The sequence below is a fragment of the Myotis daubentonii genome, chromosome 15 (assembly GCF_963259705.1).
Source record: "Myotis daubentonii chromosome 15, mMyoDau2.1, whole genome shotgun sequence".
Taxonomy (NCBI): domain Eukaryota; kingdom Metazoa; phylum Chordata; class Mammalia; order Chiroptera; family Vespertilionidae; genus Myotis; species Myotis daubentonii.
The window spans coordinates 9528712-9551444 of NC_081854.1; the positions used below are offsets into that span (position 1 = coordinate 9528712).

Consider the following 22733-nt stretch of genomic DNA (forward strand, 5'->3'; position numbering starts at 1 on the left):
TGTCGCTCTGGCCCGCGGCCCAGACTGAGTCATCAGGCCCCGCAGCGTTGAGTCACGGCCTCCGCCCTCGCCCCCGAGAGCTCGGAGGGGACCCCCGCAAGCCCTGCCCCCCCCATCTCCCCTCTCCCCCGGGGTCGGAGCAGGGCGATCCCCCCACGGCCCGTCCCAAGACAGCCGACTGCCCGGTGGAGAGAAGCCTCGGCTTTATTGCTGGGGCCGCCGTCGCGATCCCGGGCCCCTCCCGGCACAGGGGTGGGGGGGGGAGCGTGGGAATCCCAGCCAGCGCCCCGGAGCGGGCATCGTCCGCAGCTGTTTTCTATTTATTTCCCCGTCTTTTCCATGGGATCCCCACCAGCGTCAAGCACTAATATGGGGTGATGGCAGGAAAGGGGGGAGGGGGTGAGGCCCCTACAGGGAAGGGGGGGCTGTAGCACCAAGAGCCTGTCCCCCCGAGACATCCCTGAAAAGGGGACTGAAGTTAAGCCCTGGGGTCTTTCCTATGCGGTAGGGGCGCCACTTAAATACGACCTGATGGTGGGCAGCGAGGCTGGGCGGGGGGGGGGGGGGGGGGGGGCGGGGGTTCAGCCCAGGGCAGGCGGGCGGAGGCCGTAAGTGCCTCACAGTCTGGGGTGAGGAGTTGGGGAGGGGGGGTAAGGGGTCCATGTGCGGACGTAGGAGGCTGTGTCTCCCCTGGGAGTCCCCTAAGGTCTGAGGACATGGGGGGGGGGGGTCCTTGCCTGGATGGGCAAGAGGAAGGGGGCAGGGGCCTGTCTATTAGTCATGTCAACCAAGTGGCTGCTCTTCTATGGGGAGAGGGAGGGGTCCTGGCCAGAATGCAGGACGGGACTGGTTCTGGTTCGGCCGGTGTGTGTCTGTGTGTGTGAGTGACAGACAGGCGCCCTCCCGGGAGGGTCAGCTCCACGAGGGCACGTATCCGTGTCTCTTCTGCTCTCTGCTGGAATCCCCGGTGCCCAGAACGGCCCCGGACACAGAGCGCAGTAGGTGCTCAATAAATACTTGAACGAGGGATGCCCGGCTGGACGCCTCTGTGTGTTAGTGTGGGTGTGGTGTGCCTAAGTGGACGTGCGGGTGGAGGTGGGAAGGGCGAGCGGAGAAGTCCGGCCCCTCCCCTGGTCCCCTCTGTCTGGGGGTGGGGGGTAGAGAGGCCCCCATCCCTTCAGCTGGGCGGGTGGCAGGCGGTGAAGGTGGCCAGGGTAGGGGTGTGCGTGCAGCTGACAGAAGCTGGGAGCCACAGCAGGGCAGGGGGGAGGGAGGCCCCGCCGGCTGTGCCGGCTCACTCGGCCGAGCCCTTGTGGCGCCGCTTGGAGGGCGGCACAAGGCGCCGGGGCAGGTTGGCGGGCAGCCCGTGGCCCTCAAGCTTGGCCTCGATGAGGTGGCTGGCCAGGGCGAACTCCTCGTCGTCCAGCATGCCGTCGCGGTCCACGTCGCTCAGCTTCCAGATGCGGCCCAGCACCGAGTTGGGGAGCTTGGTGCCCACCATCCAGGTCTTGGCCTTGGTGCCGCTCAGCTTGCCGTCGGCCGGCGCCAGGTTGTAGAAGATCTCGTCGTATTTGGACTTGTCCTTGGTCACCACCCACTCGGCCTCGTCGTCGTCCGAGCCCTCCTCGCCGTTCTCCAGGGCCTCGTCGGGCCCCCGCTCCACGAACGGGCCCATGTGGGTGCCCTCAAAGGCGCCGCCCTGCACGCCCACCTCGGTGCTCTCCAGCTCCTCCTGCCGCAGCAGGGGCATGAGCTTGGCGATGTCGTGGGTCAGCAGCTCGTCCAGAGTCTCCAGCAGCTTCGGCTTCAAGGAGTGGAACTTGGTGAAGTCGTGAGCCATCAGCAGCTCCTGTGAGGGCGGGGAGAGGGTGCCGGAAGTCAGGGGGCACCATCTCAAGGCCCCCGGCCCCTGGTGGCACCGGGACGCTTGAGCAACCCGGGCAGCAGCTCTTTACCCAGCGGCACAGACGTGAGTGAAAATCCGCCTGGTACCCGCCACTCAGAAGGGACTGGGGAGCAGGGTCCCGGCGGCCGCCCCCTGTGCCGGGCGGGCCCTGGAATCTGGACAGCTGAGGGCTCGGGGACCTCCCGTGACTCAGGCAGCAGCCTGGCAGCGGGCGGAGGAAGATTTCAACATTTTGACATCAGCTCCAGAGCACTCAAGAGTCGGCTCTCGGCCCTGCCCGCCCCCTTGGCGCCCCAGCTGCCCGGCCAGCACCCCACCATGATGCAAGTTGAAGAATGCGATTCCTGCCCCTCCGTTAGCTCTGTTACCCACAGCACGGGCAGGGCTAAGGGCTGGCTGCCACTGTGGGAGTTCGCTTTGGGATCCTTAGGAGGCCCTGGGACTCCCACCCCTGAGTGTCTTCTTTTGCTGGAGCAGCTGTGGGGCTGGATCTGAGGCCACAGGGCTTCTCACCCAGGCAGCTCTCAGTCACTCACACACGGAGTCACGACAACACCCGTAATAACGGCAACGCAATTTCCAAAGCCGAGGCAGAGAGACCCACTGTCCCTGACCATGAAGAAATGGAGGTGTGCCTGGCCGGCGTGGCTCAGTGGTTGAGCATCGACGTATGAACCAGGAGGTCACGGTTCGATTCCCAGTCAGGGCACATGCCCGGGTTGCAGACTTGATCCCCAGTGTGGGGCGTGCAGGAGGCAGCTAATCAATGATTCTCTCTCATCATTGATGTTTCTCGCTCTCTCTCTCTCTCTCTCTCTCTCTCTCTCCCTCTCTGAAATCAATAAAAATATTTTTTTTAAAAGTGATGGGGGGCCAAAACCGGTTTGGCTCAGTGGATAGAGTGTCGGCTTGCGGACTGAAAGGTCCCAGGTTCAATTCCGGTCAAGGGCATGTACCTGGGTTGCGGGCACATCCCCAGTGGGAGATGTGCAGGAGGCAGCTGGTCGATGTTTCTCTCTCGTCGATGTTTCTAACTATCTCTCTCCCTTCCTCTCTGTAAAAAATCAATAAAATATATATATATATATATATATATATATATAAAGTGATGGGGGTGTGATGGTGAGGCGGGGGCAGGACTCCAAGGCCAGGCTGCGGGCGCCCACCCAGCGCTGCCACGAGGGGCTGTGTGTCCTCGGGCAAGGGCTGTACCTCTCTGGGCCTCAGTTTCCACCTTTGTAAAACAGGTTGATAACAAGCACCGGCCTCATTTGGGGGGATGGAAAGCTCAATTAATTTGTCTGGATAAAAATGTCAACGTAATATGAACAGCTGCAGCCCCAGCTGGTGGCTCGGTTGGAGGGTTGTCCCTGCACCAAAAAAGGTTGCAGTTCGATCCCCAGTTGGGGCACATAAGGGAGGCAACCGATCAATGTTCCAACATCAATGTTCTATCTCAAATCAATAAATGTATCCTCGGGTGAGGAGTAAAACAAAAAATACTCTAAAAATATTAGCAGCTGCTATTAACCCAGGAGTTCACAGTTGGCAAGCTCTAGAGATATTTTTGATTGTCACAGCTGGGGAGAAGCGGGGGGGGGGGGGGGGGGCTACCACTGGTGAGTGGAGGCCAGGATGCCGCTAACTATCCTGTGACAGTTCTCTGGCCCCGAATGGCAGTAGTGCTGAGGCTGAAAGGCCTTTTTTTAATATATATATTTTATTGATTTTTTACGGAGAGGAAGGGAGAGGGATAGAGAGTTAGAAACATCGATCAGCTGCCTCCTGCACACCTCCTACTGGGGATGTGCCCACAACCAAGGTACATGCCCTTGACCGGAATCGAACCTGGGACCCTTGAGTCCGCAAGCCGACGCTCTATCCACTGAGCCAAACGGGTCAGGGTGAGGCTGAAAGGCCTTGAGCAAGTCCATACCCGGAGCCAGACTCTGTTCTGAGGGCTTTGAAAGCATTAGCACCCAGTGCTCGCGGCAGCAGGCAGACAGCGCTGCCAGGATGCCCATTTTCCAGCTGGAGAAACTGAGGCTCAGAAAACGAAGCAACTTGCCCAAGTTCACAGAGCTAAGTGAGCGGCCAAGGCGAATGCATTCTCCCAGAATCCCTCCGTCCTGGGCTGGAGACGTCTCAGACCCAAAGGTCACGGGCTCTGCGGGTCAGCCCTCAGAACAGGCCCAGCCTGGGCCAGGCTGCTCCCGCCTCCGTGCCCGAGCCTGGACTCTGTCTCCACGGTCACCCCTGATCTGCCCGCCTCCTCTCCGTCCACCCGGACCCCCCGCTTTCCCCAGCACCCGTTAACCCTGGGCCTGGATACGCGAGGAGCCTCTCACTCGTCCCCCAAGACCAGCACTGGGGTCCCTGAATGCTACGTGCATTCCTGGCCACGTAGAAGAGAGACTGCACTTCCCAGCTCCCCTTGCAGCTGGCCAAGGCCACGGCGAAGTTCTGACCAACTGGACGTCAGCACAAGTCACAGGTGCAACGTTAGCAGGCTCGCCCTGTTCAGCACAGTAGCCACATGTGATTATTTAAACTGAAGTGAGTTAAAGTGAAATACAACCTAAAATTTCAGTTCTGATGTGGCTAGTGGTTACCGTTTTGAAGGTCGCAGCATAAAGCACTTTCATCATCGTAGAAGGTGCATGGGGCAGCACTGCTTTATAAAGAGAGAGACTGTCCCATTACCTCCCCCTCCCCTCCCCTCCCCTGCCCTCCCCACGCCTCGCTGGCTGGAATGCAGACGCAAGGGCTGGAGTCTCCACAGCCGTTTTGTGCCGTGAGGGGTTCTTGGGCCTGGAGGCCAGGCCTGGAGGGGAACTAAGAAAGGGCTTGGGTCCCTGGCTCTGTGAAGCATAAACCAGCCCTAAATCTTCTTCCAGGGCTTTTATTTATGAAGGAGAGAGATAAACTTCTACCCTAATTAAGCCACAATTATTTGGGGTTTTCGTCTGCACTCCCTTTTCCTACCTCATCAAACCACGCTCCCACGGAACCATTTGCAGGAGGTGCTTCCGGAACTTGCCATGCATCCCTCTGGTTTCCAAGGCCCCATCCCGGAGCCCACAGAAGCCTGCCCCCGCCTGCCCCCCCCCCCCGCCCCCAGCCCCAGCCTCGCCCGGGGCGGCCGCCCACCTGCATCTTCTGGCAGTCCGGGAAGTCGCCCGGCGAGATGTGGTGCTCCAGCTGGATCTTAGCGAAGATGACGGGCAGCTTCATGATCAGCTGCTTCTTCTTGCTGTCCTTCCCGAACACGGAGGGCATCTCCTTCTTCAGGTAGCTGATGATGTACGCGTGGACCTGGGGAGGGGGGGGTTCCCGCCTGAGCCTGCCGCAGGGCACCGGCGGCTCATCACAGGTGCCCAGGCCGGTGGGGCCCCGTGGGATGGGTGTCCTCCCATGTACCGAAAGGCTGCCGGTTCGCTTTCCCATCAAGACACATGTCTGGGTTGCGGTCAGATCCCTGGGCAGCCAATCGATGTTTCTCTCCCTCTCCCTCTCCCTCTCCCTCTCCCTCTCATCTTTTTCTCCCTCTCTCTCTCTCAAAATCTTTTTTTAAAAAGGTTCCCAGGCCTCCTGCCTGGAGTTGCTGATACACCAGGTGCAGGGCGGGGCCTGAGATCTTTGCCTTTCAGACTGTTACCGGGGAGCTGCTGGGCTGTTGCGGCCACAGGTCGAAGGGCCCCGCCTCTCTGGTGGGCAGCCTGGGCCCCTCCCAGGCTGAAGCGCCCTCAGCAGCGTCCACTCCCAGACCCACATACAGCCCAGCCTCGCCCGGCCCCTCCGGCCCAGGGCTGCCTGTCAACATTCCCGGGGACGCGGTGTCTTAGGGCGCCCTCTGTGGAATTCGGGCCCAGCCCCCAGAGCTGGGTCCCCCTCAGCTGTGCCCGTCTGGGGGAACAAATGGCACCCCCACGTACCCCTCCCCAGGGGAGGCCAGAAGTCAGGAAATCAGTCCTGATTTCAATCTTCTTACGGCTCCCTGGCCTCCTCCAACCCCAGGGAGTCCTTGTCGCCGGCCGTCGCCATCTCTTGCCTGGGGAGACACACCAGTCACCCATGGCCTCCTGGCTTCTCTTGTCCCTACAAACCCTTCTCCATGAAGCAGCAGCGGGAGGTTTGTGGGGTTTCGTTTGTTTGTTTGTTTGTTTGTAACATACTTTTATTGGTTTCTGAGAGGAAGGGAGAGTGAGAGAGATAGAAACATCAATGATGAGAGAGAATCATTGATCCGTTGTCTTTTGCACGCCCCCTACTGGGGATCGAGCCTGCAACCCGGGCTTGTGCCCTGACTGGGAATTGAACCTGGACCTCCGGATTCATAGGTAGATGCTCAACCACTGAGCCACACCGGCTTGGCTGCTTGTTTATTTTTTTAAGGAACAAACACCAGACCATGAGATGCTGCTCCAAAGGCTCAATTTGCTTTCCATCCAAGTTCAAAATTCCTACAAGGCCCTACAGCAGCAGTTCTCAAAGTGTGGTCCGGGGAACCCAGGGGGTCTCGAGACCCTTTAGGGGTTCAGCCACCTCAAGGTGCCGTGGAACCTCGGCTCTCAAAGTTAATTCGTCCCAGAAGGTGGTTTGACAGCCGAACCATTCTTCCCATTAGAAACAATGTACATTGAATTAATTAGTTCCAGACCCAAATGAGTCCCTGTTTTAGCCTTTCTTATACACAGTACATGTCTAATGGACTGGTTAATTGAGAAGTAAACACTTCAAAAGCGAAAAGGACATGAAATATGAATGAACATTTAACAGAAAGGAAAGGAAATGTGCAGTAAAAAGGGAAAATCTCATCATAAGCCGCAACAAGAGCCAAAAAACACCCACGAAAATATTCACAATACAATTTCCTGGCTGGCAGACGCGCATTCTCTCGCTTGCTTGTCGCCTGGGAGACGTGACTGATCACACAGGTATCAGCACGAAAGGGGAATTGGGGTGAGAAGCAAACTGTTCGATGGGAGGCCTTGCAGAGCGGAGCCGAGGTGTGACTGTATTTGAATAATAAGAAGAAGATTCTTTTTTCCTTTTTTTACTTTTCATTTCCTCCCGAGTGGACGGTGGAGTTTTTTTTTTAAGGCTACAAGATAGGGGAAGCCAGGCAGCAAAGAGATTTGCAAAAATGTAGGACAGGCACCCTGTCCTCCCTGACTTCTTTTGTTTCAAAAATAGTTACTTTTCGCCCGGCCCGTGTGGCTCAGTGGTTGAGCGTTGACCTATGAACCAGGAGGTCAGGGTTCAATTCCCGGTCAGGGCACATGCCCAGGTGGCGGGCTCCATCCCCAGTGTGGGGTGTGCAGGAGGCAGCTGATCCATGATTCTCTCTCATCATTGATGTTTCTATCTCTCTCTCTCTCCCTCTCCCTTCCTCTCTGAAATCAATTAAGAAATATATATATTTTTTTAAAAAATAAGAGTGTACTGAGGTCCTGAGAATGGAAGGTTTGAGAAGCATGCTCTGCCTGACTTGGCTGCTCCAGCTTCCTCGCCTGCCTTCCTGGCTTTACCAGATGCCACTCATCCCCCACCCCAGGACCTTTGCACATGCCACTCTCTGCCTGGAACTCTGGCCTGGGCTCCCTGCAGCCGGCTCCCTCAGCTTCCTTTTGCGGTCACCCCCTCACACAGGCCATCCTCTGGGAAGCAGGTGCCCCCACCGCCACCATCCAGTTATTTTCTGTCTTCAACCTTTATCGTTTTGTTCACAACATTTATCACAATTCATTATTATTTTACTGATACGTTGGTTGGCTTGTCCTGTCTCTTTCCATCAGACGGGGAGCTCCGGGCGGGCCGGGGCCTTGCCGGGGCCCCTGTCCTCCGCGCTGGCACAACGTGTGCACAAACACTCAAGAAATATTTGGAGCAGCAACCCATGCGCTGGCGGACCTCTGGGCCGCAGTCTCGTACGTTATCAAAAAGCAAACAGGGAGGGCAGAATCATGAGCACACTACATCCTATTTTAAATAGGAAGCTAAAGAATGGCATGTATGTGCTTACACGAAAACAATGTCTCTAGGAAAAGGCACAGAAACCAATCGTGGGGCGGGCGGAGCCCTGAGAGCTGGGGGCAGGGTGGGAGGGAGGGTGTCTGACAAACGTGAATGCTTTACCATGAGCTGGTCTCAACCGTTGGCTTGAAAACACTTATTAAGTGAATCATACGTTTAGAATGCTGGCAATTCTCTGGTGAGTCTGGCTGGTTCTGTTCGTGCGCGCACACACACACACACACACAGCATGTCCTCCGGCCACCCTGGGCTCCTGTTCAAGCAGGTTCCTTCCTCAGGGCCTTTGCGCTTGCTGTTCCCTCTGCCTGGTACGGTCCCCCCAGATCTCCACTCAGCCCCCCTTCCTCTCCTTCAGGCCCCTCCCCAAATATCACCTCCTCCCGGAGACCTTCCCTAACGCCCCTTAAACAGCCCCTCACCCGTCTCTCTGTCCGCTGCCTCATTTTTCTTCAAAATCCTTATTGAATACGATATTACAGATTCATTTCATACCCACTTCCCCATTAAAAGGTAATTCTAGCCCTGACTGGTTTGGGTCAGTGGATAGAGTGCTGGCCTGCGGACCTAAGGGTCCTGGGTTCGATTCCGTCAAGTGCACACGCCCGGATTGTGGGCTCCATCCCCAGATGGGGGCGTGTAGGAGGCAGCCGATCAATTTTTCTACTCCCTCTCCCTTCCTCTCTAAAATCAATAAAAATAACTTTAAAAAAAAAAAACAAAAGTAATTCAACAAGGAAAGACTGTCCGGCCGGCTTGCTCGCTGCTGTGTCTCCAGGGCCTAGAACAGCGAGGGGACAGGTCAGTAACAGGCAGTAACTGTTGGTTAAGTGCGCGTCACTGGGCGGCTCAGAGCAGCTCGGTATGAAGGTCCAGGGCGTTTGGCCTCGCTAGACTCAGACCTCCCAAGACCTTGGCCTCAAGTATCACAGCGCAGCTCCCCGCTGGCGGAAGGCAGAGCCGGGGACTCATCCGCACCCGGCCTCTGAAGTGGGGGGGAGGGGGGGCGGGAGGGGGGAGAGGCTGCCAAAAAGAGTCCAGACGGGCTTTGCACCCTTGTGGGGGGGGGGGGGGGAGGACTTTTCTTTTTTTAAAATCCCCATCTGAGGATATTTTCCCAGATTTTTAGAGACAGGGAAAGACAGAGAGAAACATAGGTGTGAGAGAAACACATTGACTGGTTGCCTCCTGCAGGCACCCCACCAGGCCTGAGCGGGGGAGGAGCCTGCAACCAAGGTACCTGCCCTTGACCGGAATCGAACCCGGGACCCTTCGGTCCACAGGCCGATGCTCTATCCACTGGGCCAAACTGGCCAGGACGAGAGCATTTGATTTGATTGATTGATTGATTTTAGAAGGGAAGGGAGAGAGAGATGGATGGGCTGTTCCACTTATTCTGCATGCATTGGTCGACGCTGGTCTGTGTCCTGACGGGAGATGGGACCCGCAGCCTTGGTGCATCAGGACGATGCTCTGACTGACGGAGCCGCCCGGCCAGGCGACCGCACGTTTGATGATGGGACTGACTGTGGCAGAAGCACGTGGGGCGTGGGCAGGTGACAGGGGGCAGGGGCGGGGCTTGGTCACAGTGGACCTGGGCCTGGCACAGCACTGGGGAGCCACGGCTGGATCTGCCGCAGGGAGGTGAGAGGGGCCAATCAGGGCAGGGGTGTGGCTCGGTGTGGGCGTGGCCTGTGGCGCGGGCCAATGGGGCGAGGGGGCGGGGTCCTGGGGCGGCTCCTGGGGGACCCTGAGCGGGGAGGCGGTGGGACGCTGATGTCTTTTCCAGAGAGGAAGCGGGGGAAGGTGCCAGGAAGAGATAAGGTGGGAGGGCTCCGGGGTTTGTCCGGGTTTCCGGAGCCGCCTCCTGTCCGGCGGGGCTCCAGGTGTCCGCCCGACCCTGCCCCTCGGCCCCGCGGCCTGGGCTCCATCCAGCTCCTGCCGCTCTGCCTCCCTGGAGGGGTCTGGGGGCTGGGGTCCATGAGGGGCGAGGGCGAGCCCCAGGGAGGCTGAGACTGGGAGGAAGACAGAGGAGGAGGGAGTAGATGATGGTAGATGATAGATAGATGGATAGATAGATAGATGATTGATAGACAGATGATAGATGATTGATAGATAGGTAGATAGATGATTGATAGATAGATGATGATGATGATAGATAGATAGATAGATAGATAGATAGATAGATAGATAGATAGATGATAGATGATAGGATGAGGGAGGAAGAGGAGAGAGACCGAAGGAGGGAGAGGAAGAGATAATTAGAAAAAGAGGGGGAAAGAGGAGAAGAGAATGAATGAGGGACACAGGGAGAGAGGGAGAGAAAGGGAGAAAGAATGAGGGAAGGAGCGAGGAAGAGAAAGATCAAGAGAGAGAGAGGCAGAGAAAGAGGCAGAAGTAAGGAGAGAGAGGGAGACCGTCCAGAGCCTGGGCAGAGCGGGAAGAAAGGTGGGTTCTGAGGCTCCGGTCCACACCGCGCCCCTCCCTCCCAAAGAGGATTCCTGGGGTGGGGTGGGGGCTCTGACTCACCTGCTCCGAGCTGCTCCCTAAACCTCTGGCTCCTTCACCTCCGGGGCCTCCCTGCTCGCCCAGCTTCCTGCCCCACCTCCATCCTGGCAGCCGCCCCCACGAATGTTCCATTTGGCCTCCAAAATCGCCCTGAAACCAGGGCTCCCTGCCCTCCCCATGGCCCCGTCCAGGCTCCTCCTAGATCCTTGGTACCCAGCCCCCTCCCTGGTCTGTGCCCCAGCCCCCTCCCTGGTCTGTGCCCCGTCTCACCGCCCGGGAATCCACCCTCCAGAAGGCCGCTAGTCTGACGCTGTCCCTCCCTTAGACTGCACCCTCCGTGGCTCCCCAGTGTCTTGGGACAAAGCGCACATTCCTGGCCAAGCCCTGGGTGCGCTGACTCCCACACCTCCCAGCCTCAGAGGCGGTACCGCCTGCACCGGGTTCAACGGACATTTCCCCTCCTCCCTGAGCTTGCCATGTTCTCATCTCCAGCCCATGTGCTCGCGGCTCCCACTGTCTAGAACCCCTTCCCCTCCTGGTCCTCATCCTCCAGTTTGCAGCACAGGTGCCCCCTCCTCCAAGAAGCCTTCCCGGGTTCCCCCAGGCTCCCCAGTCCCAGCCCTGACCATGCTGGGTCTTCACAGGCTGGGGATGGGACTGCCCCGCACCACCCGGCACAGGGCCAGGCACAGGAGAGATTTTGTTAAATGCGTTTGTTCAGCGTCATTTGTTCAATAAATGTTTACTGAGCACCAGCTCTGTTCCAGGGGCTGGGGGTGCCGCAGGGAACACATTCAGAGAAAGATCCCTGCTTCTGTGGCGCTTAAATGCAAGTGGCGGAGACAGCAATAAAGAGCAAAACCCACTGATTGGGTAACTTAGGACCAGGTAGCAAGATCCTATGAAGAAAACTGCAAGAGGGATAAAGCAGGACTTGGGGGGAGGGGGGGAAACATGAGGGGGGCATTATTTTCATAAAAAGGGAGGGCAGGCAGGGAAGCCTTTGAGAGGTGACGCTTGAGTAAAGACGAGATGGAGGTAGGTGACAAGTGAGCCAGGTGTACCAGGAGGGGTGAGTAGGGGGAGGTCTCCAGGAAGAGGAAGCAGCATGTGCAAAGGCCCCGAGGTAGGACTGAGGAAGCCAATGCGACATGCAATGCATGATGGGAAAAAAGAGGAAACACCATGTGCAAAGGCCCTGAGGTAGGACTGAGGAGGCCAATGTGACATGCAATGCATGATGGGAAAAAAGAGGAAACACCATGTGCAAAGGCCCTGAGGTAGGACTGAGGAGGCCAGTGTGACATGCAATGAATAACAGAAGGGAGTGGAAGATGACGGAGGAAAAAAAAAGCAGGGTGGGGTGGAGGGTGGAAGGGATCGCTGTGGACCACAGGGAGACCTTGGTTTTCTCTGAGACGGGAGTCCTGGGCGGGACATGGTACAATCTGACTGGTTGCAGGTGATGAATGAAGGGATAACAGGACAGAGGAGAGAGAGAGAGAGAGAGAGAGAGAGAGAGAGAGAGAGAGAGAGAGAGAGAAAGACATGGAAAGACACAGAGACAGGAACGCAATGGAAGAGGAACAATTCGCCGCGCAATCCCGCTCCCGCCAGTCCCCTGGCGCCAGAGTGCCCAGCCTGGCGAACTCTCTTAGATCAGACAGCTAACTACTCAGGGAGCTGGTCCGTCCACCACTAGCAGCCAAGAAGAGGGTCGGAGGAAAGGCTGGCGACCCCGGCCTCCCGCGCTCCCTGCCCCGCGCCCCGGCCTGCTCACCCGCACCAGCCGGGCCCCGCCCCGCGCCCCGGCCTGCTCACCCGCACCAGCCGGGCCCTCTTCACCATGTCGTTGAGCTTGCGCAGTGCGGCGTGGCGCGGCAGGCCCTGGATGTCCCGGAACAGGTCCTGCTCCTCCAGCTCGAAGAGGCGCCGGTTGTCGGGCACGAGGAGCGGCTGGGACCAGAAGGAGCCGATGTAGACGCGCAGCACCTCGGGCGTGCCCACCACCTTGCCCAGCGCCCACATGAGCGCCCCGTACACGCGCATCAGCTGCTGCGTCTCCACCATGTCGGCCTTGTTGAGCACCACGCGGATCTTGTCCTCGTGGCCGCGCAGGGCGCCGATGGCCTCGGAGAACTCGTCCGAGATCTCCAGCTTGTGCGCGTCGAACAGCAAGATGATGAGGTCCACGCGCTCGGCGAACCAGCGCAGCACCGCCGGGAAGTCGTAGCCTGCGGGGGGGGGGGGGGCGGGGGGGGCAAAGGTCAGGCCCCCCTCCAGCCATCGGAGGCGGCCATCCCTTTGGGTTGACTATCAGAATCGCCGTCTATGTGAAATAGCCAAGGTCCTGGGAGTACCCCACTGCTCCTGCTTCCCGCAGCCCCCAGAATTCCCCCCTTCACTCTGGCCCCAGTCCCTCAAGCCATCTAGCTACAGGAGCAATCAGCCCTTCCCTTTCCCATCTATCCATCTATCCATCCACCTATCCATCCACCTATCCATCCATCTATCCATCCATCCATCCATCCATCCATCCATCCATCCATCCATCCATCTATCCATCCATCCATCCATCCATCTATCCATCCATCCATCCATCCATCCATCCATCCATCCATCCATCTATCCATCCATCCATTCCTCATTCATTCATTCAGCAGATGCTAGTGGTATGCCTTGGTTCATGTGTACAGGTTGTTAAACTACTGCCGTGCTGCCCTAGCTGGTTTGGCTCAGCGGATAGAGCGCCAGCCTGCGGACTGAAGGATCCCTGGTTCGATTCCAGTCAAGGGCACATGCCCGGGTTGTGGGCTCCATCCCCAGAAGGGGGCATGCAGGAGGCAGCCAATCAATGATTCTCTCTCATCATTGATGTTTCTCTCTCCCTTCCTCTCTGAAATGAATAATAATAATAAAAAAACACCAACAAACAAAACCCCACAGCAGCGCTGAGTGCATGGAGCGAGTCAGGAAGCATGCCAGACCTGGTGGGCATCATTCACGCCTGCCCTGTGCTGGGACACGGCTTGCTCAGGCAGCCCAGTCCTGCCCTTCCCGGGCTCCCGGCCCACTGGGACACAGACCTGTCCCCAGAGGGGTCCGGCTGGGGTGGGGGAGCCCAGAGGGGATGTCTGACCCCCCTGGGGAGTCCGGGAGGGCTTCTCAGAGGAGGGGCTGCAGAGTGGCCCCCTGGGGGAGGAAGGTTAACTGGCAGAACAGGGAGCCAGAGCTGATTCCCTGACGTCACTTCATGCTCTGCTCGATAACTCACTGAACCTCCAAACAGCCCCAGGAAGACACACACTTATGCCCCCCCCCCCCTTTTCCAGATGAGAACATGGAGAGGTTAAGACAGTGGTTCTCAACCTCCTGGCCCTTTAAATACAGTTCCTCATGCTGTGACCCAACCATAAAATTATTTTCGTTGCTACTTATTAACTGTCATGTTGCTACTGTTATGAATTGTAATGTAAATATCTGATATGCAGGATGGTCTTAGGCGACCCCTGTGAAAGGGTCGTTCGACCGCCAAAGGGGTCGCGACCCACAGGTTGAGAACCGCTGGATTGAGGGCTGTCCTCAAACACACAGGGAAGAGGCCACAGAGCAGGAGCCTCCACGAGCCTCCATGCCCAGCTGGGGAGCTGGTGCCGGCCCAGCCTCCCGGGAGGGGAGGAAGCCGGGCCCTGTGGCCGCCGGGCCTGGAGGGCCGGGTGGGGGACATTGTTTGGGGGGAGGAAGGGCCGGTCACCAGAGGGACGGCCGCTGGGGCCCCTCCCTCCCGTTTCTACACAAACACACACACAGCCCGGATTTGGAAAGTGTGCCTCATGCGGGAGGGCCGGCGGAGGGAGATTGAGTCAGCGTGGGACTGGAGCCGTGGCAGAGACAGGCCGGGCGCGCGCGCACTCACCCAGGAAAACAGTCCCATTAGCACTTCGCAGCACCTACTGTGTGCCACACACTGTTTTCAGTGCTCTGCGGGTTTTTTAAAACAGATTTTTGTTGATTTTTAGAGAGAGAGCAAGGGAGAGGGAGGGAGACAAACACTGATGTGAGAGAGAAACATCGGTCGGTTGCCTCCGGCACGCACCCCAAATGGGGATCGAACCCGACACCCGGGAATGTGCCCTGACCAGGGAATCCAACCTGCACGCGCTCAGCCAGCTGAGCCGTGCCGGCTAGGCACTCTGCACATTCTGACATTTAATTTTAACCCTCAGTGCAATCTGTGAGGCTGATACTATTATTATTCCCATTTTACAGATGAGGAGACTGAGGCCCCGGGAGGTTAAGTAGCTTGCCCAGGTCCCACTGTTTAAAAATAGCGGAGTCCAGATTTGAACCCGGCCAGAGCGCTCCATTATGCTACAATCACACACACGCTCACTCACAGGCGCCTACCCAGCGCACACCCAGCCACACACTACAAGTTGCAGACGCCCAGACACACTCTTGCCCACAACCTGGGACCTTCACAGGGATCCGTGGTCACACAGTCACAGACGCGGAGACACGCACAAGCAGAGGCACTTTCATACCCACGATGCGCGCACAGCCCCGCAACCTTCCAGGCGCAAAGGCGCCCGGACGGACACGATCACACAGTCCCACAGAGGCACACCCCTCACACTCTCACTTGCACACACAAGCTCACACTGTGCGCAGAGAACCGTCACCCACCGTCCCTCGGAGTCCCCACAGCCCCCATGGTTCTCCAGAGGCACACAGTGTCACAGCCAGGCCCAGGCACCGACTCCCAGGCGCGCGCAACCCCCCCCCCCCCCATGACAAGGAGACCCTGCCCCCCCTCCCACACACACACACACACACACACACACACACACACACACACACATATGGCCTTTGGGCCCCCCTGGCACCCCTGCTCTGGTTGCAGACCCGCTAGGTTCCATTCTCCCAGGGACCCCGCCCCCTGCCTCCCCGCGGGGCTGGCGGCGCGCCCTCCCGATCGCTCCTGCAGCTGCCCCTGCCTTCTCCCCGGGGACGCGCGCCGCTGGGCCGCCGCCAGGGACGCCGTAACCCTCCGCGCCCTCGCCCCGCCCCGCGCCCAGCCTCCCGGTCCCCTCTGGCCCACACTGCAGCCTCCTTTGCCCCAATTCCTGGCCTCCCGGGCGCGGGGCGCGGGGCTGGGGGCAGGAACGCTGGGCGGGGGGTGCGGGGCGCAGATGCGGAGCGCTCCGGGCAGCGGTGGGGCGGGCTCTGGAGTCCTCGCTGGAATTCGCCCCCCGCCGCTCCCCCTGCACAGCTGTTTATAAATTCCAGGCCGCCCTTGGCCCCCGCCCAGGTTCCCTCCCAGCCCCTTCCCAGCCCCATCGGCGGCCCAGGCCAGCCAGGAGCTCCCAGTGCCCACGGCCTCCCGGCCGGCTCGGCCTCCCCTCTGGGCCTCCTGTCTGCCTCCCTGCCTCGCTCTCTGAACCTCTCTCTGTCTCTGACGCTGTGGATCTCTCCCTGCCTCTCTCTCTTGATCGCTCCCTCTCAGTCCTTCGGGCCCAGACGTGCAGCTGCGGCCTGTTCACACGTGTTCACTCACCGCCTCCCCCACTGGCAACGTGTGCCAACGCGGGAGACTCACAGCCTCTCTCCACCAGCTCCCTTCCATTCCGGGCGCTGACACAGGGCAAGTCGTAGCAGGGACCAGGCCCTCCTCCCTCTGACCTGGGAGTCCCCGTGTAGTCAGCGCCCTCCTCCTTCAGACCCAGGGGTCCAGGCCCACAGCCCCTCCTCCCTCAGACCCAGGGGTCCAGACCCCCAGCTCCTCCTCCCTCAGACCCAGGGGTCCAGACCCCCAGCCCCTCCTCCCTCAGACCCAGGGGTCCAGGCCCACAGCCCCTCCTCCCTCAGACCCAGGGGTCCAGACCCCCAGCCCCTCCTCCCTCAGGCCCAGGAGTCCAGCCTCACTCACCACGGCTCACTCTCTGTTTGGCACCCGACAGGATGCCTGGGGTGTCGATGATACTAATGCTCTCCAGGACCTGGTTGGGGAGGTGGGCGCACATGAACCTGGGGTGGAAGGAAGGGCAGGGGTCAGTGCAGGGAGAGACAGGAGGAGACGACACAAAAGAGGGGAAACCAGGGTTGCACAGAGCTTAAATCAGGTTCAGAGAAGGGAAGACTTAAAGCGAAAAGGGAGATGGGACAGACAATAAAAACTAAAAAAAAAAAAATTCGAGCTGGTGTTTACTGAGCATTTACTTTGTGCCGGAGGCGGTTCTCAGCACCTTCATGTATTGTAATTCACTTAGTCCTCAAACAACCCTGTGGCGTGGGGCCCAGGGTGACCCCCATTTGCCAGATGAGGACAAGGGAGGCACAGAGAGGTCAAGACACTTGCCCAAGGCAACCCAGCTGGGCAGGCTGGCTCCCCTGGTGAAGCGCCGAGGCCCGACTGGGAAGGTTCAGGAAGAGAGAAAGGAATTGGAGAGAAACACAGGCGGGGAAGGGACAGAAAGGGGGGCCCTCCCCGGACAGGGAGAGGCGCCCCCTCGGGTGCCCACCTGTTGAGGAAGGTGTTTCCGAAGGGGTTGAGTTTGCGGAAGGGCTTCTCCGGGTCGACGATGAGGGCATTGCCCGGCACGGTGCCCTCGGTCTCGCCGTGCATGACGGCCACGAAGCAGTCGGTGGTGGGCTCGGGCCCCACGCGGGAGCCGGGCACCTCCTGCTCCAGCAGGTACTGGATGAAGCTGGTCTTGCCCGTGCTGTACTGGCCGGCCACCAGCACCATGGGCTTGCTGTCGAAGTCGGCATCCTCCAGGGCCGGCGAGTGGAAGTCGCCGAAGCGGTAGTGCTCCTCCAGGGGCAGCAGCTTGCTGCGGTACAGCTCCTTGAGGGCCGAGGTCACCGTGCAGATGGCCTCGGGCTGCTGGCCCCGCGCCCCGCCGCGCTTCAGCCAGCTGAACATGGTGGCCGCACACTCCCCACTGGGCGCTACCCACTGGGATCGCCGCCGCCGCCGGCTGAGGGAGATGCGCAGGCGGAGAGCTGCCTGCGGGAGAAGGAGAGGGGGTTGACGGAGGACTGCCTGGTGGAGGAGGAGAAGGAAGGGAGCTGAGAGGTGGGCCGGGAAGAGGAGGACGGTGGGATGGGCAGAGGGAGGAGCAGCGAGCACGGCTGATGCCTGGCGGGAGGTGATGGCTGAAGGAGGATGGAGGTGATTGTCCCATTCTAACGGCGGAATGACAGAGAAGGGGGGCTGGTGTGGAAGACCGAGGGATGGACAAGGGGAGGATGCAGAGGCCGCCCAGAAGAAATACATTCCTTCGCCCTTTTCTTTTTTAAAATAATTTTATTGATTTCAGAGAGGAAGGAAGAGGGAGATAGAAACATCAATGATGAGAGAGAATCATTGATTGGCTGCCTCCTGCAGGCCCCCCACTTCCCAGGCATGTGCCCTTGACCGGAATCGAACGCGGGACCTTTCAGTCCGCTGGCTGACGCTCTATCCACTGAGCCAAACCGGTGAGGGCATCCTTCGCTCTTTTCTTCTCCCTTCTCCCCTCCCATCATCTCACACATCGTCGCTGAAATCCCTCCAGGAGTCAGGAATGATGGACCCAGAAACAGGCCAGAGACCACTCCCCCCCACTCAGAGCTCCCGTGAGGAGAGGGCTGGGCACCAAGCAGTCAGTGATGACCGGGAAACACCAGGCAGCGGACGTGTGGGCCCCAGAGGGGAAGGTGACGAACCCGGCCACGGATCCGCAAGCTCTGGCTGGGCTGATTTCAGAGCCGCTCCCTGCAGAGTGGGCCCGACAAGAGCATCTAGGCCAGCGGTTCTCAACCTGTGGGTCGCGGCCCCTTTGGCGGTCAAATGACCCTTTCACAGGGGTCGCCTAAGACCATCCTGCATATCAGATATTTACATGATGATTCATAACAGTAGCAACATTACAGTTAGGAAGTAGCAACGAAAATAATTTTATGGTTGGGTCACAGCATGAGGAACTGTATTTAAAGGGCCAGAAGGTTGAGAACCACTGATCAAGGCAGAGAGCATGGTGTGTGAAGAGGCCTGGAGCTGTGAAATGCACGAACCGGGTGGCTGGACACAGGGGCGCGAGGAGAAGGGGTGAGAAATCAAACTGAGACACTGCCCAGGTGTGCCCGGGGCGTGAGGGGCCGGGGGCGTTCGGAAGAATAACTCCACATGTGTGAGCACTGCATGCCAGGCGCTGCTCTACGCTCATCTCCACAGCCTTTGTGAGGCGGGGATGTTACTATCCCCACTTTTCTGACCAGGAAATGGAGGCTCAGAGCGGCAGCAGTAACGTGCCCAAGAAGCTAGAAAGGGCTCAAGCTGGGACTCCGGGCAGCCTGGCCTCAGAGCCTGCATCTTATCATCGGTCTGAAAAATTAGGAAGAGAAATAATTACCAACCCAGCGGCTACGGGCACCCCCAGGCCCCACACTGTGTTCTCTGTGTTCCCGCTCGCCCTCTGTAGGGTCTGTAGTGATGCCCCCGCGTTCATTCCCGAGCTCAGTCACTGGTGTCTTTGCTCCCTCCCGGCTCCTTGATCAGTCTGAGTAGATGCTTATCGTTTTACTGATCTTTGCACACAACCAGCTTCTCGCCATATTGGAGCCTCTAAATATCCTTTTCCACCAGAAGAAACCAGGGCTCCTTAGAGACACGGCTGGTTCTGGGGCCGCAGCAGGGCAAGAAGTGAGCCTGGGTCAGATGCGGGGGAGGTGCTCAGAGACGGAGGGGGGATGGGGCATGTCACAGGGGCACCAGCCCCGGCCTGAAGGGACTCCCACTGGCTACAGATTGGACAGTTCGAGCGTCAAAAATAATTGCCAATCAGCCCGGCCGGAGCGGCTCCGTTAGCTGAGCATCATCCCCGTGAGGTTGCCAATTCGAATCCCAGTCGAGCTCGCTCCCCAGTGGGGTGTGTGCAGGAGGCAACCAATCCATGTTTCTCTCTCATCGATGTTTCTCTCGCTCCCCCCTTCTCCCTTCTTCTCTCTGAGGAGCAGCACATATTTTAAAAATAATTGCAAATCAAATATGTTTTAAAATCATAACGAATTTTTTTTTAGGGAGGAGTCAGGGAGGAGAGGTAAAGAGGAGGCAGGAGCTGGGACCGGGCTGTGGCCGAGGGAGGGGGCCGGGGTGGTGTCCTAGGGCGGGTGGGGCCCGGGGGACGTGGCTGGAGGGGTGTTGGGTGGCTGGAAGGGCGATGGAGCTGGGGAGGTGGGAGAGGAACTTTTGGGTGAGGGGAGGACCGGGTAGGACCAGGAAGGATGAGGGCGGCGGAGGGAGACCCAGAGAAGGGATCGCCCCTCGGAGAGGACGGGGAGGGGAATTGAGAGCGACTGGTGGGGAGACTGGGGGCGGTGGGGAGACTGGGCGAGACTGAGGGGGACGCAAGAGTGGGGGGCATTGTTGCAGACTGGAGGGGCTGGGGGCGTGGAAGGGCTGGTTTCAGGAGGGCCTGGGGGCGCGGGAGACCGCACACTCCGCGGGCGGGGACTGGGGGTCCTGGGCGAGCAGGGGCGCCTCGGGGGCCCGGACGGGCTCGGGGCTGGGTGTCGCGGAGGCTGGGAGCGACCGCCGCCGTCGGGGGCCACTCACCGATGGGCGCGCAGGCGGCCGGGCAGGGCGGGCGGCCGGGCTGGGCGGGGGTCCCGCGGGGATCGGAGGCGCCCGCGGAGCGGCCTGTGCTCGCGGTCCCGTCCGGAGCCGTCTGAGCCGGGTGGGGCCTGCAGCCAGGAGGAGGGAAGGGAGGGGCGGGGGGGCGGGACGAGGCGCCCCCCCTCCCCAAACCCGGCGCCCGGCCTCTGGCGCCTCCTGGTGGGGAGCGGGAGGGCGCCTTCGCGAGGTGGGTAGGAGCTGGGGTTTTCATTCCCCGTTCAAATTCGGGTTCTAGTTCTACCTCCACTTGGGGCTCTGGGCCACTCCCTGATCCCTGCCACCCTGTTAGAAACACACATTTTTATTGATTTCAGAGAGGAAGGGAGAGGGAGAGAGAGAAACATCAATGATGAGAGAGAATCATGGATCGGCTGCCTCCTGCACACACCCCACCGGGGATGGCGACCTCCTGGTTAGAGGTCCAACCACTGAACCACACCGGCTGGGCTCTGCCACCTTCTTTTTTTTTCTTTTAATATATTTTATTGATTTTTTACAGAGAGGAAGGGAGAGGGATAGCGAGTTAGAAACATGGATGAGAGAGAAACATCGATCAGCTGCCTCCTGCGCGCCCCCTAGTGGGGATGTGCCCGCAACCAAGGTACATGCCCTTGACCGGAATCGAACCCGGGACCCTCCTTCAGTCTCTGAGCCAAACCGGTTAGGGCTTACTTCTTTTCTAAAATGGATTTTTATTTTTATTTTTAATGTTATTTGTTGTTGTTGTTAATCCTCACCTGTGGATATTTCTCCATTGATTTTTAGAGAGAGTGGAAGGGAGGGGGAGAGACACAGGGAGAGAAACATCGATGTGAGAGAAAAACATTGACTGGTTGCCTTTTGCACGTGCCCAGACCAGGACGGGGGATCAAGCCTGCAACTAAGGTACATGCCCTTGACCAGACCCTTCAGTCCGAAGGCTAGCGCTCTATCCACTGAGCAGCACCGGCCAGGGCTAAGTTACTTCTTTTTCATCTCCCCGGCCCCAACCCACAAGAAAGTCATCTCCCTGGGGACAGGGATTTGGGTCTGTTGTGTTCACTCTTCTTGCCCCAGAGCCTGGAACAGTGCCTGGCACACAGCAGGCTCTCAGGAAATACTTAAGTGGCTAAATGCAGCGATGGCCATATATGTAAATACTAGAGTCCTGGTGCATGAAATTCGTGCACTGGGGGGGGGGGGAGGTCCCCAGCCTGGCGTGTGCCCTCTCACAGTGCAGGAGCCCCGCAATGGATCTCCCCAAAGAGGTAGGCCCTGCACACCCATCCAGGGCTCCTTGATGGATTGCCTCAAAGCGGTAAGCCGGGGGGGGGGGGGTCCCACCTCTGCCCCCTGTGGAGCCGCCTCCGTGCCACCCGCACAGCATCAAGTCCCCACCCACCCGCACACACCTCGCCTCACACACATCCTCGCTCACCTGTGCGCGCCCACTGCGCACGCAGCCTCCTGGTGACGGATTGTTACGGCCTGAGGGCATCACAGCGTGAGGGCCTGATGACCACATAGGCTTTTATTTTATTTATTTATTTTTTTAATATATTTTATTGATTTTTTACAGAGAGGAAGGGAGAGGGATAGAGAGCCAGAAACATCGATGAGAGAGACACATCGACCAGCTGCCTCCTGCACACCCCCCACTGGGGATGTGCCTGCAACCAAGGTACATGCCCTTGACCGGAATCAAACCTGGGACCTTTCAGTCCGCAGGCCCACCCTCTATCCACTGAGCCAAACCGGTTACGGCAATATAGGCTTTTATTAGTATAGATATGGAACTTGCAGTGACTAATGATATTACCACTAAGAGGCAGGCTCTATTCCATTCTCTTTTATTATTGACTAGGGGCCCGGTGCACGAAATTCGTGCACTGGGTGTGTGTGTGTGTGGGGGGGAGTGTCCCTCAGCCCAGCCTGCCCCCTCTCACATACTGGGAGCCCTCAGGCGTTGACCCCCATCACCCTCCAATCGCAGGATCGGCCCCTTGCCCAGGCCTGACGCCTCTGGCTGAGGCGTCCGGCCCGGGCAGCGGGGACCCGCAGCTGCAGTGGCCCCACGATCGTGGGCTTCGCTTTAGGCCCAGGCAAGGGACCCCTAGCTCCCAGGACTGCCAGCTTCGACCGTGCCCAGCTCCCATCGCTAGCTCCACCCCTACTTCCTGCTATCACTGGCCAGGGCAGAAAAGGCGCCTGATTCTCCGATCATGGCTGGGGGGCAGGGCCGCCTTTGCCCTGCCCCCCAGCTCTTAGCTCCCCCCTGGGTTTCTGATCACTGTCAGTGGCAGGGGGCTTCTTCCTGCTTTCCCTTTCGCCTCCCTGCATTGTGCCTACATATGCAAATTAACCGCCATCTTGTTGGCAGTTAACTGCCAATCTTAGTTGGCAGTTAACTTGCATATAGCCCTGATTAGCCAATGAAAAGGGTAGCTCATACGCCAATTACCATTTTTCTCTTTTATTAGTGTTGATTTTTAGAGGGAGGGAGAGCGAGGAAAACATCGATATTTGTTGTTCCACTTATTTGTGCATTCGTTGGCGGTTGCCTCTGGTATGTGCCCTGACCAGGGATCAAACCCACAACCTTGGCGTATTGGGATGGCGCTCTAACCCACTGAGCTGGTCAGCCAGGGC

At 58.7% G+C, this 22733-nt stretch overlaps 1 protein-coding gene across 1 annotated transcript; it reads right to left on the bottom strand.

Annotated features, from left to right (window-relative positions):
- Nucleotides 1-186: 186 nt before the first annotated feature.
- EHD2 (EH domain containing 2) lies at nucleotides 187-20192 on the bottom strand. Its single transcript, XM_059666006.1, has 6 exons — nucleotides 20046-20192; nucleotides 16969-17456; nucleotides 16377-16474; nucleotides 12269-12681; nucleotides 5057-5221; nucleotides 187-1849 (listed from the first exon to the last, which is right to left on the bottom strand). The coding sequence occupies exons 2-6, from the start codon at nucleotides 17370-17372 to the stop codon at nucleotides 1295-1297; spliced, it is 1635 nt and encodes a 544-aa protein (XP_059521989.1). The 5' UTR covers nucleotides 17373-17456; nucleotides 20046-20192; the 3' UTR covers nucleotides 187-1294.
- Between the last annotated feature and the right edge of the window lie 2541 nt (nucleotides 20193-22733).